General features: G+C 33.6%; 1 protein-coding gene across 6 annotated transcripts in view; it reads left to right on the forward strand.

The window, feature by feature from the left end:
* LOC124354623 (regulator of G-protein signaling 7-binding protein) overlaps positions 1-14,570 on the forward strand; it is a 516,079-nt gene that overhangs the window by 483,617 nt on the left and 17,892 nt on the right. For all 6 annotated transcript variants that reach the window (XM_046805226.1, XM_046805231.1, XM_046805230.1 and 3 more), the window contains 2 exons: positions 142-308; positions 6,568-6,704. In XM_046805226.1, coding sequence (XP_046661182.1) covers positions 142-308; positions 6,568-6,704 — 304 coding nt within the window. The remainder of the gene's footprint in view (positions 1-141; positions 309-6,567; positions 6,705-14,570) is intronic.

Genomic DNA, 14,570 nt, shown 5'->3' on the forward strand with positions numbered 1-14,570 from the left:
CAAAGCAAATACACTCGTTTCTCTTCAATAATTATCAAGTCTGTTCAGGGCTAACGTAAATATTGTAGTTTTAAGCACTTGTATGCTGATTTAAAATTATTGGCAAATTGTACCCATTATGATTTTTGTTTTCTTCTACAGTTAATCACCGAAATCAACAGCCAGGTGGCGCTCTTCCGGGACCTGCTGATTCACATAGGCACGGCACGAGATTGTCCTGAGCTGCGGGAGAAAATACGCAAGTTGCGCAGGACGTGTGTGGACGCGTGCAAACACACTAGCCAACTGCTACTGCCTCAGATTCGTAGGTAAGCAATCACTAACAAAACACTAGTTAAACCCTAGTGTCTCAGATACACAACTAGGCAAATACTATACAAACACACTAGCCAACTGCTACTGCCTCAGATTCGTAGGTAAGCAATCACTAACAAAACGCTAGTTAAATTCTTGTGTCTCGGATACACAACTAGGCAAATACTATACAAACACACTAGCCAACTGCTACTGCCTCAGATTCGTAGGTAAGCAATCACTAACAAACCACTAGTTAAACCCTAGTGTCTCAGATACATAACTAGGCAAATACTATACAAACACACTAGCCAACTGCTACTGCCTCAGATTCGTAGGTAAGCAATCACTAACAAAACGCTAGTTAAATTCTTGTGTCTCAGATACACAACTAGGCAAATACTATACAAACACACTAGCCAACTGCTACTGCCTCAGATTCGTAGGTAGGAAATCACTAACAAAACACTAGTTAAATTCTAGTGTCTCAGATACACAACTAGGCAAATACTATACAAACACACTAGCCAACTGCTACTGCCTCAGATTCGTAGGTAAGCAATCACTAACAAAACGCTAGTTAAATTCTTGTGTCTCAGATACACAACTAGGCAAATACTATACAAACACACTAGCCAACTACTACTGTCTCAGATTCGTAGGTAGGCAATCACTAACAAAACGCTAATTAAATTTTAGTGTCTCAGACACAACTAGGCAAATACTATACAAACACACTAGCCAACAGCTACTGCCTCAGATTCGCAGGTAGGAAATCACTAACAAAACACTAGTTAAACCCTAGTGTCTTAGATACACAAATAGGCAAATACTATACAAACATACTAAACAGCTCCTACTGCCTCAGAGTCGCAGGTGGACAAACACTATACGATAACACTAGTCAAATTATAGTGTCTCAGACACATAAGTAGGCAAAATCCATACAAACACATTAGACAACTTCTAATCCTCAGATTTGCGAATACAGAAGGCAAACATTTTACAAACATAAAAGTGGCTCTCCAGAACGAGGTGTAGTATCTGAATGTTGTAACTGTTTATTTTGATTAGTATGAATAGAATAGTTACGAATAAAGTCATGGCTATGGACTAAATGATATATATATATATATATATATATATATATATATATATATATATATATATATATATATATATATATATATATATATACAGTTCAAATCAAATTATATTATAATTATATATGTAGCTTTTATTCTTAATTGGAGACAAATTATCAGTCAGTTCCCATACTATGTGAAAAATTGTAGCTATGTTAAGATGGTATTTTTTGACACACACACACCTCAATTTTTCTCAATTGAGCTTTGCAGTCAGCATAACTATACATTCTATGTTAAAATTTAGTTTTTTTCATGCAAGACCTTCTGGAACTTTAGGAAACATGTTAGATTATCCTGTTTTTCTTATCACGGATATCAAACACCAAAATTAGCAATCTTCCTTTGGTTGTATTCCATTTATATTTTACACATATTTCTATAAATATCTCTTCTACCATAAATATACCAATATATCTTTTAACTTCCATGGGTTTGGAAATTATTATTAGTTAAGGTGAGGAAGAATATCTGTTGTAGAACCTCAAAGTACACGTAAGATAGGGATGTTTAGGTTAAGCAAACAAATTTTACCATATTCCGCTTTATTGTTACAGCAACAGTTGGAAATATTGATGGCATGCGCTGACCATTATTTTTAAATTTTTCTGAGTGTTCAATTTATATGCATTTTTCCCAAGTTATTTCTTGACATTCCTTTGTCGAGCTGAGCAAACAAACCATAGTAACCAGAGGCAACACCGTGTTGTCACAATATGTGTGTCGCAGCTACCAACTGCTGATGTTTGTTCGTCTGTCGACCAGCATGTGTACTAATTGTGCTGACTGTAAACATAGCCTGCTGGTCTATACCATGGGTTCTTCTATCATGTTCACCAATATGATGTATGTGGTTTATCAATAAAACTGATTAAAACAACTAGAAGTCAGCTTTCTTCTTTACGTTTCTCCAAGACTGAATAAAAGTATACTTTGTTTAACATTATTTTAACAACTTTATTTTTCTAACAACTAAAATGTAGACCACAATTATTAAAAATAAAAATAGCGTGAACATTAAATAATTATTAAAAATACTAAACCTTATCCTTTTTCCTACTTGTATTTCTCCTTTGCATGCATAATTTAACTAGCTACAACTTAAATTAACAATGATTTTTCCGCATACCTATTTCTATCCTAACGAAAGTTTCGTTCATTAAATATACATTATATGTAGTAATCGATTCATAAACATTGCAACATAAGATTTTCAAACTTCTTTTGTAATTCAGGAGAACACTGTTCCTAAATAAATTCCAGAATCTAAAATTTGTGGATATTATTGATGCCGTAATATGCTAACAACACTCTTATTATTGCATTCATCTTAATTACAACCTTAAAGTCCCCAGTTCCACAACCTCGCTCTGCACAATTAGTTGTCTTCTGGTAAACATATAAAGGTTTCCACTGAAATGGTTGTTTGAGTTTGCATAATAGGTACTCCGACAATATGGGTTAGCCCGAACTAATGGAACCGGAACTAAACTATGCTATAGAAACCATGCAGTGGCACATTATTTACTGGGATTTTTATTATTTGTCTAGGGGATGACGATTACAGAAAATAGTTGTGATAAGATGAAATTTATATTTATCTCTTTTAATATCCTAAATATAATATTTTACGCATGAAAATTTAATTAATAATTTAGTATAAGTTAACCATACATAAACATTTTGTATAATACCCGGAATAGTATGTTATAATCATAATCCAATCTTATATGTAAATTTTCTGTTTCACATTAACCGTTATTTATTATATGAAAATCAACTAAACAATTAAATATCGTAGGTTATAGATAAAAATATTATGAAATATTTTTGCAATCGACACTCAATAATGGATTTGCTTATTCGGTTAATTGTAGTTTTTATATATTTATTGAAGTCCGAGAAACGTTTCTAATAAGAGAATAATAAAGAAATTCATCCGGAAAATATTATTAATTTGGCAACACAGTATAATAATGATATAATTAACAAACAACCTAGATATGGCTCACCCCCGTCTGTCTGTTCGATTGGAAAGTAGATTTTATGTTAAGTTTAAAACATATGTTTACTCAGGTTCCCTAAATTGAGACATCTTTAAATGACATTAAATGATTGTTAGTGCAATATAAGATTAATTATTAAATGCCTCCGAACAAGTAATACTATATTGCATGGCTTGCAGCAATTAGTGCTGAGACCGAATAAAATGTTCAATTGACCTAGCAAACTTGTGTGTAGAGAATTTAAAACTTTTGGTGCGAACTATTCACTCTGCAGATGAACACTCTGAGCTTGCAAAAAGTAATAATTTGCTCATTTAATTACCCTATACTTATATCTTATGTTTATTTGGTTTCCACCAAATCTGTCATAAACTTAGTTAAATATGTGTATTGAATAAGTAGGCGAAAGAGAATTGTACTTTAATCTACAATTCTTTATATAGATTTCTTAATTATTTAAAATTTCTTTATTGCATTCTTTAGAGTGGGATTCTAGAGACATACAATTCGTCACAAATTTTTCACATTCACACATCTGAGAGCGGTCTGAATGTCTATCAAAGTAAAAGTGGGCAATCACATATTAGGGCTGAGGCGTCTCGTCACTAGTGGTTCTTCCGCACAACAATGCTCTCTCTCTCTCTCTCTCTCTCTCTCTCTCTCTCTCTCTCTCTCTCTCTCTCTCTCTCTCTCTCTCTCTCTCTCTCTCTCTCTCTCTCTCTCTCTCTCTCTCTCTCTCTCTCTCTCTCTCTCTCTCTCTCTCTCTCTCTCTCTCTCTCTCTCTCTCTCTCTCTCTCTCTCTCTCTCTCCGCCATCAGTCTTTCAATTCTACACCACGTAAACGTCCTCTTCCTGCCTGTCCTCAAATTAGACCCATGAATGAAACCATATATGATTCATAACTCAGCATTACCAAACAAAATTGTATATTCTATAAATGCGTGAGTCAAACTTTGGTTTCTCGAGTGAACAATAAACACATCTAAGACGAACTTAACTAAGGATAAATAATTACGTAATGCGATGAAAATTAATTTAATTTCTTATGTTTTTTAATTATTACTTGCCAGTGAGCGCAATGAAAATGGTCCACATTGTATTACTCATTTCATCGATCACAAAGTTATCCAGTGGCACCTGACAAAATTGTGCCACTTTTTGTGGTGCCTTTTGTTTATACTCACCGAGTTTAATAGCGTCTACACTAGAAAAGATTGGGAACTGGAATAATGCAAAAAAAAAATACTGAATTATAGCTGTAGCCTACTAATGGTAAATATTTAAAATCTTACAAAAATTATTGTGTATAAAACTAGGAGATACATACATGATCATTTCAGAACAATTCATAATGAAATTATATATATTTTGAGTGTTTTATGTTGTATTTTACAGGTTCTGGAATGTTACGTATTTCCACATAATCTAAAGTGGATAATATACTACGAAGATTGAAAGCGTAATTTTATTTCTTAAATAAAAGTACTAAAGCACATGACTACTTAACTAAATGCCAAGAGATTTCGCAGACTTTCATATATTTTAGACACTGTGTTGACATAGAGACACATTTTTCAAAAAACATCTCTTGAATAAAAATATAATAATTTACTTTTGATGTTCTTGCTTTTTATTCCATTAATCTTTCAACAAGTTGCGTTCTGTACAGCCAGAATTTATCACGGTGTTGCGTAAAAATAACACAAAATATCTTCTCTTAGAGAAGCATAAATATGAACCTGTGGCTCGAACTTTGGCCGTGATATAACGGATGCAACCAATGAACGCAATAATAAACTTGTCATAGATATAATGTCCTCCACAATTCCATAACATGGATTAGAAATTACTTGGTTAATTACTTAGTTATAATTAGCGTTTTTAGGAGTTTGTTCTAGATAGTGACTATCCCATTCTAGAAAAAATCAATCTCAACAATAGCATACATATATGAAAAATTATATTTACAATTTAATATTTGAAAATATAATTGATTGTTTACCTTGATTGATAAATCATAAATATATCAATTTTTACATTTTCTTTCAACATATTTATTATCCAACAAGAATGAAGGAAATTCGTTTACAAGCTTGTATTTCAATCTTTCAAAATTTAATATAGTTTACACAAACCAAAACAAATACTAAAACGAAACAGGTTATAAAATTAAAAATATAGCAACCATCTGAAATATGTATCGACTTTAAAATTAACCAGTGTAAAGTATACTCGTATCTAGCTGCTGTAAAATAAACTGATTGCATAATTAAAAATTTATTGTCTCTACAAAGTTTGTGTTAGGATCCAAAGAGAGTTGATAACAATAAATTCATTTCAACTTAATGAAATTACTAAACTTTTTATTGTGTGTTATAAATAGCATGTGCAGACAAAGGTCTTTCAAAATTTTGAAGGAAAATGTCCAAAACCAATCGTTAATGTCTTTATTCTAAGGGGGCTAATGATTTTACCTTAGTTTGCAAATAAACTGGTGGATAACATTTTTCGACCTTGAATGTTATCTTTAATAGAGTGTGATTTGTTATTTTAGCTGACAGTAAATTATTTAACTTTATCTAACAATTTAAAAGTTCCACAATTGGCAGTATTTCTCATTAGTTGTATTTATATGGATTATGTATTAACTATCAAAATTCATTATTGTGTCATTAAAAACATATTTTGAGCTAAGTACTTAAGTGAAAACAGTTATAGATTGTTTAAGAAATAGATCCAGAGTTTCTGCTGAACTTTAAAAACAGGAGTATAACTTTTGAAACTATGCATTATTTTTAGATCTAGAAAGGATTTTATAAATACTATGTAGTTCTTATATTCAATAGCCTATATTAATACACGTAGGTTACCTTTTCGAGAGATCCTCTCTCAATTGATGTTTGTGAAAGTCTGCTTATACATATTTAAATTCAGATTGTTAACTGTAAATGTTTTTAGCTCTTAGCGGTAGATTCTGGCAATTGAAGTTTTAATGATAATTAGATAACAACTAGAGTAGTATTGATATTGCATGTTTTTGCTCATTTTATATTATACACAGTGTATAACCTTGTGATGTTTTCCCATCAAATATATACGTTTATGCTATGCCAATGTTTCAGTGCGGTAGCTGAAGGAATCCCAGCCGACCACCCTCACCTGGTGCTGTTGTTCTTTATGTGCCAACTGTTCCTGAGGGAACTGGCCAAGTGTAGCCGTCTGGTACAGCTGGTCCCCATGGATATGACGGGATACTTCGGTACCTATCTGATATTCCAGTTGTAGCTATTACAGAATAAAATATCAATTTTTTTTAAGGAAAATATATTTAAAAAGCGCTGGTAATCAACTATCCCCCAATTGTGACTTTTTACAAATCATGCTTCTCTCATTGATAGAAATGTGATATAAATCAGGAATGAACACAAACATTAAAATGTGTTATATAATTCTTTATTCATTTTAAAATATTTTTATCCTCATTTAATCTTTTATATTATATTAATCGTAATATTAATGCCGTTATGTTCTTCCATATCATTCTTTCATTATTTTAACTAACATAATGTAAAATGTTAAAATTTTTTATACCTAACTCTGTTTTCTTACCCAAAAATAATGACACTTTTTTAAACTGAATTAATAATTCCTTTAACATACTTTACAATCTAAATTCTCTTCACTCAATAAAGGAATAAATTTTTAGAAGGCGATACACATGCAAGAAGATTATGAACAAAATTGTTGAGAACTGCCACTTTTGCTACCAGCCCATTATCCTTCTTCTCCATTTGACTGGGCTAGTAAATAGATTTACATTTATGCACTAATAATATTGCTCTAAAGATGTATAATTTCTTGTAACTATGTTTTTTCTCCATCTAAATCCTGATTGTATTTTTGGAAATATTTGCCTTCCTTCGATATATCCCATGATTTGTTTGACTGCAATATTTTCATCTATCTAGGACATGATAGGAAATTTTTAGATAGGTTATAGTTATTGGAAGGTAGTGGGTACTGAGACTTTAGGCAGAGGAGTGAACAATACTATTTTCTACCCTGTAGGCTGTAGGCTTAAGGATGTGACCTAATATATTTCGGCGGTTTAGGGAATTCCTTGGTCTTTTAAGGATCCTAGGAGTAGCCCTGATGCTGTTACATCCTCCTGACATATGGAGCCGTTCTTGTACATCCCGGATCTCTGTTTGTAATTGATTGTACCTATGATTAACTAAGGTAGCATTAATTTTTAAAGTAATAGTTTATAAAATACTTTTGCATACAAATTTAAAAATTGTTTACTGCAAGGAAGAATTATTATTACTACTACTACTACAGACTTCAGGTGAGTTCATAAAAAGCGTACTCTTCCTTGTTGTGCATAGCAACCTGTTAAATAATTACTATTGCAATGCAATAAATAGTGCCAGTGAAACCATGAAAATGAAACCATCTTTAATATTATCGTTAAGGAAATAAATAATATATTTGTATTTTATATATATATGTCAGAACTTAAAATTACTTTACTATAGGAGGTTGGATTCTTAAAACAAACATAGTGTACATGTCTTGAATTTCTACATTGTGATTTAAGTCACATGTTGAAAAACTTTATTGGATAATAATACCCATCAATAATTTTTCTATTTTTTAGAATCAAAATTACTTTCTTTTTTTATGGTTTACTTTATAAAAATAACGTAATAGTCTTATGATAGAAACAAATGGAAAATAAGCGCAGGGAGACAATGTTGCTGGGTCTAATCATAGACGAACAATAGCCGCTACACCAGACCACTCGTACAAGCTTCACTGTGACATGATTGATAACTTTCTTGGCAACATAATGAAGGCCAGTTGGCTTTTCAAAGGAAATTCTTGCCGAATATGAAGAGTAACAACATGGCTCCAAGCACTCACAGAAATTGTAAAAGGCTACTCTCGCCATTGCTTTGCTTTCTCCATTTGCAAATCGTGGACTGGATGGATAATATTCGTTTCATAAGATAGTCCAGTTAAACATGGAATAACTAAAAGAGATATACAGGAAATTATTCCTATACCAATTGCCTGGATATACGTAAATTGCCTTAAACCATTTATTTGTGTGTGTGTGTGTGTGTGTGTACGCGCGCAAAAAAGGCTATGTACAAACCATGCAGGGTTAATAAATACTAAAAGCAAACGCACGCATGAGAAATAAAGGTTAAAGTCACTCTGACATAAGGCAAGAAACTCACCTTGGTGATATAGTGTGAGGGGTGTATGTATATAGATATGAACACTATCTTTAAAAATAATTATATTATTCAAGCTAAACATCTTTCTCTGTGTTTCACTTGTGTTAAGGGGAGTCGACCTCCAAATTTGTAATTTTTTTCAATTTTTTATATTGTCATATTTGAGTAGTTTAACTCTTCTAGTTTATGGCAATATACAACACTATATATGTTTTATTTAGTTTAGGCCATGAAAAAATGTGTTAACACATGCTTGCACAATGTTATGAGTAAAATTTACTGTCGCGCCGCCCAGCTCTGAGCTACAGAATTTTTACAGTACTTATAGTATTGATTATTTTAGCTATGGTCTTTGTATTTAGAGGTCTTTGGAAATTCTACTTTTTATTCCCAGCTGATATTTTTTTGTATTGGTACGACTGCAAATAAACATCATATGTCCAGTTTAGTTGTCTGTGTTTTGATGAATTTTTGTTTGTGAATGATCAAGAGGTTTTATCTGATAAATATTTTTATTAGGTATTCTTTAGGTATTTTTGACAATGCCTAGAATAGGAAGAGTGTTTAAAAAGAGGAAGAATGTTGGCTGGCACCATGTTACAAGCTGTAGTGCTAACACCAATGAATAAACCCCAAGTACGAGTGGAACTATGCCTACTTCTTCATGTAAGTTCAGCCCTAAGGATGAAAGTGCATCAAAAAGGAAATTGACAAGGCACTCAGTTGAGTACAATCAGTTCAGGGACAGTTCTTTTCAATATGATGTAGTAGATTTTGCAGTTTTGAGCCAATTGATCAACAACCTAGGAGTGTGTAAGGAATGTGGTGGTTCACTGAAATTGATAATATCTAACCGAGTAGGCCTAGCCTACACAATAGTTTGGAGTGCGAAAACTTCAAATGTGAGGCCAAAGTAAGCCAGGAAAACAGTGCTAAGGCCACTGTAGAAAATAGTGATAGGATCTATTTCGACGTAAATCTCCGGTTTGTTTACGCACTTCTAGCAATCGGTATCGGACAAGAGACTGGGCGAACCTTTGCAGGCATAATGAATTTCAAACAACCTTCAAAGCTTGCTTTCTACAAAAAAGTTCTTCTGTCAGCTTCTCAAAAGGTCTGTGTTAAGTCTATGAAAGAGGCTGTTGAAGAAGCGGTGGATGAAAATGGTGGTTGTCGTGACATTGCAGCTGCGTTCGATGGCAGTTGGCAAAGGCGTGGGTTTTCCTCGATGAATGGTGTTTTGACAGCGACCAGTATATCAACTGGCCAAGTTATCGATTTTGCTGTTTTCTCTAAATATTGTACCTGCAAATCGAGGTTTGAAGGCAAACACAATGAGAACTGTATAGCCAACTACGCAGGAACTAGCGGCGGGATTGTGGTAGAGGGGGTGCGGCAGATCTTCAACCGATCGGAAGAGAACTACGGTATACGCTACAAGTATTACCTCTGGGACGGAGACTCAAAGGGATTTAGTGTTATCTCTGCAGAAAAACCCTATGGTGACCAGCTTGAAGTTGAAATGTGGGAATGCTTAGCCTATGTTAAAAAAAAGAATGGGTTCACGTCTTCGAGCCTTCAAACAGAAAAATTCCAAGGTCGTGTTGTCCAATGGAAAGACTATCGGTGGCAAAGGTAGGCTAATCCTGGCTGCAATAAATACCATCCAGCTATACTAAGGGCTAGCTATAAGAAGAAGCAAGGACTTAGGTGTAGAAAAAATGCAGAAAGCCATATGGGCCACATACTTCCACCTCTGTTCTACAAACGACAAACCGCAACACAATTTGTGCACCAAAGCAGAAAATACCTGGTTCTCCATACGATCATGAAGAGCACACTCACCTGCCAGAAGTTGTGATGATGCAAATAAAACACAATTTCGGAGACCTATCGAATCCGTTGCTCTTAGCAAAGTGCACGCATGGCGGTACCCAAAACGTTAGTGAATCGCTGAACAGCATAATATTGTGCCGAATCCTTAAGAAAGTGTTTGTTCGAGTTGATACTCTGAAAATCGGTATTTATGAAGCAGTGTCCAGCTACAACAAGGGAAATGTGTCCAAGTGTCTTGTGTTTAAAGTGCTAGGCCCAGAACCGGGCCAAAACTTCGTCACGGCTCTAAAGAAAAGTGACGAGGTACGAATTTAAAAAGCCGAAAAAGCCGTCAACGAAATATCAAAGAATTGCCGAAAAGACACTACATTGAAAAGGATGCTATTAGAGGAAGACGAGGAAGAAAGTGAGGACCCTGAAAACCCATCCTATGCTCTAGGACAGTACTAAAATGTAAAATTCCTACAAACTTCAATTACATTTATTTTCATTAGCGATTTTGAAAATTACGTGTTTTTTTCCCTTTAGGTACACTTTTTCGGAAAGTATAATAGATAGAAGCCTGAAACTTTTTACACGTACTTTTGAATATACATTGAGTATTTATATGAGAGGTTATTAACAAAATACTATTAAAACCCAATTTAAAAAATATCAAAAAAGTGAAACTTTTAAAAGTTATGAAAGCTTTTTTTAAAAAGTCATAAAACTGTTTCCAAGCAACTTAGAACAAAACAAGCTCATTAAAGTGTTTAATAAATATCGTAAAATAAGTATACAAAGGTTCAGCCTTGTATCTCTACATTGAGAAGAATAGGAGGGCACTCTCCTGTGATTCCCCTTAAGCATAAACAGGTTGGCTCGTAACCAACTCCATACAGAATCACGTGAGTTCTCCATCGATATGACCAAATCATGTATATCAGTATTTATATTAATCAGAGTGGTGTCATAATCGTAAAAAGTTACATCAGAGTCAGTGTTACAAGATATGCCATTTACCATTAAAAAAAGAGTAAGGGTCAAGGACGGATCCCTGTGGGACTCCGTGCACAAAAGCACCTACCCGAGAGCTACCACGACTAACAGTGACAATCTGTTTTCTGCAGTCCAAATAAGACCTGAACAATTCAAAGTTATTTTTTTCAAACTGTAGTGCCTTATTCTATCAAGCAACATAACATTGGACACACAATCAAATGCCTTAATAAGGTTACAGAGTGTTAACCCGTATCTAGCCTATACTCAAAACCGCCTAATACGCCACTAACCAGTTGAGTGACTGCACTCGCTGTGGAGAGACCATTTATAAAGCTGTATTGGGCATCCAAAACCAAACCACAATTCTCAAGAAACTTTAGGGGATTAATTTTAATAAGAGACCCCGAAAACTTTAACATTAGAAATAGGCCTGTAGCTCTCGGGTAATGACCTATCTCCTTTCTTAAAAATTGGAGTGACCCGAGCAACTTTTAACTTCCTGGGAAAGACACATTCACTTAGACTTGCGTTGAAACAGGCTATTAAGGGTAACAAGATATAGGGTAACAACAAGATATAGGGTAAAAACTATAAGGGTAACAACCTACTGATTTTATAAGGCTATTCCATAAAGAATAAATGTTCTTACTTTTACTGTCCTTCATTCGCCCACCATTTGCAGAATCTAGTCCACTATAATATATGTCAGCATCATGTCCTCCATTGGAGGATCAGCTCTTCTGACCATGTCCATCGGATTGAAAGAATCAGCCTGAACATTTTCAATAGCCTCTTCGGCAACACCAAGGCCGAGAAATTCTAATTCATTAAATTTATCCGAGTTATCCTATGTTGTCATTATATTTGCACCATATCATTCTTGCCTAATTACCTTCCAGGCAGCTGAACAGTTGTTCACTACACTGAAAAGTGGCATTAGTCTTTAGTTTGGCTTGTCAAATTTCATACTTATACTTTTTTCTAGCAGCACAATAGACTTTCTTAACCTGCAAACTTTTTGTTATCTTGGTAATGTCCCGATAAGACATTGGTCTTTCCCGCATGACTTTGAGTTCAGGGTTGAACCATTTAGGTCCAGTAGTTTTTACGAGTTCTTAATATTCTTTCCGAAAAACCAAAATGAAATCCATTGATAAAACTTGAAAGAAGCCACTAAACCTAATTCAGCGTTCTTGACAGAGTTTACCACGAACCCATTCAATCGTTGGGAAATGGTAAATAAAATTACATAATTTATCAGGATGTTTGTGTGCGCGTGCGCGCATGTGTGATGGCTTATGCAATATAAAAGAAGCTTATGAACACGATAAACTGCGTAATTGTGCAAATATTTATACGTGGTATAAATGAGTTACTTTCACATAATTTGGGTGATTTCGTTAGTTAGTCTTAACCTGTTCCTAACTCAGCAACATTTTTTATCTTATCTTAAAACCAGTGAAATATTTCAAGATGGCGTCCATCTGCATTAAAAAAAATCATAAGTCAATGATTTTACAACATAGACTTATTGGGAATGATTGTTAACTACCGTGATTCTTGATACAGACTAAACAATGTGCAGGGACCTCAATTATACATAGGTTAGACAAGTTCATTAGCCTTTCTTCACTAAATATTCCCATTTTCACTAAATAGTTATTAATTTAACTATTAATATTAATTAGTTGGTAATATTTTTGCATAAATACAAATTACAATTAACACTTATTTTCAATGACCTCTAGGATTTCAAGATGGCGGGTGTTCAAAGTTATACAATGTTAAGAAGAATACAATTGAACCATTAGAAGAAAATATACAAACCTTGTTAACTGTTTAAAAAGTAGCATACAATCATGTAATAAGTTTAGTCAGTAGGGGCTAAAAAGCAAACATGGTTAAAACTAAAAATCAAAAGGCTATGTAAATTTCGATACTTTGCTCAAAACCTGCAACATTAAGACTGGCTGATGGTTATTAATTGAAAAGGATCTTCTCTATTAGGTAATGGATGCACTTTTGCAGTTTTTAGGAGAGAGGGAAAAGCTCTTGAGTAAAAAGACAAATTTTCTACTTCAGTAAATGGTTTCACAATATGCCTTGAGCATATTTTATTAAAATACGAATCTCGATCGATTTTTGTTGGACTATTGAAGTTATTGAATGACTTGATCGAGCTCTTCCTCAACTACAGGATAGTGTCATTGAGGTGTGTCTACGCGCAGGATTACCTTGTGGCTGTGATTGACGAGGGCTGTGCCCACAAGCAACAGATAGTATAAAATTAATCATTATTTTGTAAATATTTCAGTGGACCAATATGCAGCTTGCGATTATGTAGCTGAGATGAGGGATGCTCCTCGGGAAGTGTAGAGTGGCAGGTTCTTGTTCATTCTAAATTCTATTATCTAAACTACAACTACTATTTATTTTTCCGATCACGTAAGTGTTATCTCCAATATTAGTGATCGATATACATAAAGGGAAGCTACTTTAATATTATTTACAATTCATAGATCAACATTTTTAATACGTCGTTTACTAATCAGGCTTACGGTCTTTGGAAAGTTCTTTCTGATGATATTATAAGTATTAAGGTCGTCCGCGCTTCGGGGTAAGATTAAATGACTTGCTGCTGGAGACCTGAGAGATTGGTGATTTTTGCGGCTCGTGTGAGATAGACATTACGTTCGACCGGTTGTATGTGTTTTTTCGTATTCTTACTTCCTCTCTTGCATTGTTTAATTTTTATTTGTTTATTTTTCATTAATATTTATATTATTAAAATCATAAGTATTTTTTTGTAAATTTTGGTATTTTTATTATGAATTATATTATGTTAAAAGTTTACTTTCTGTATTCAATAAAATTATAATTAATTTTCAGTATGTATATGGCGTTTTTGATAGAAGAGGCTTAGCAGTCCTAACAATACCTCTTTAATATAATTTATTTGATTTCACAAAAATAAAAAACATACAGATAGGTAGTAGGCTAATATAAGTAAAATAGGAATATACTTCACAAGATATTTCTTAAAAAGTCTTACTTTTAAAATG

The sequence above is a fragment of the Homalodisca vitripennis genome, chromosome 2, assembly GCF_021130785.1.
Source record: "Homalodisca vitripennis isolate AUS2020 chromosome 2, UT_GWSS_2.1, whole genome shotgun sequence".
NCBI lineage: Eukaryota > Metazoa > Arthropoda > Insecta > Hemiptera > Cicadellidae > Homalodisca > Homalodisca vitripennis.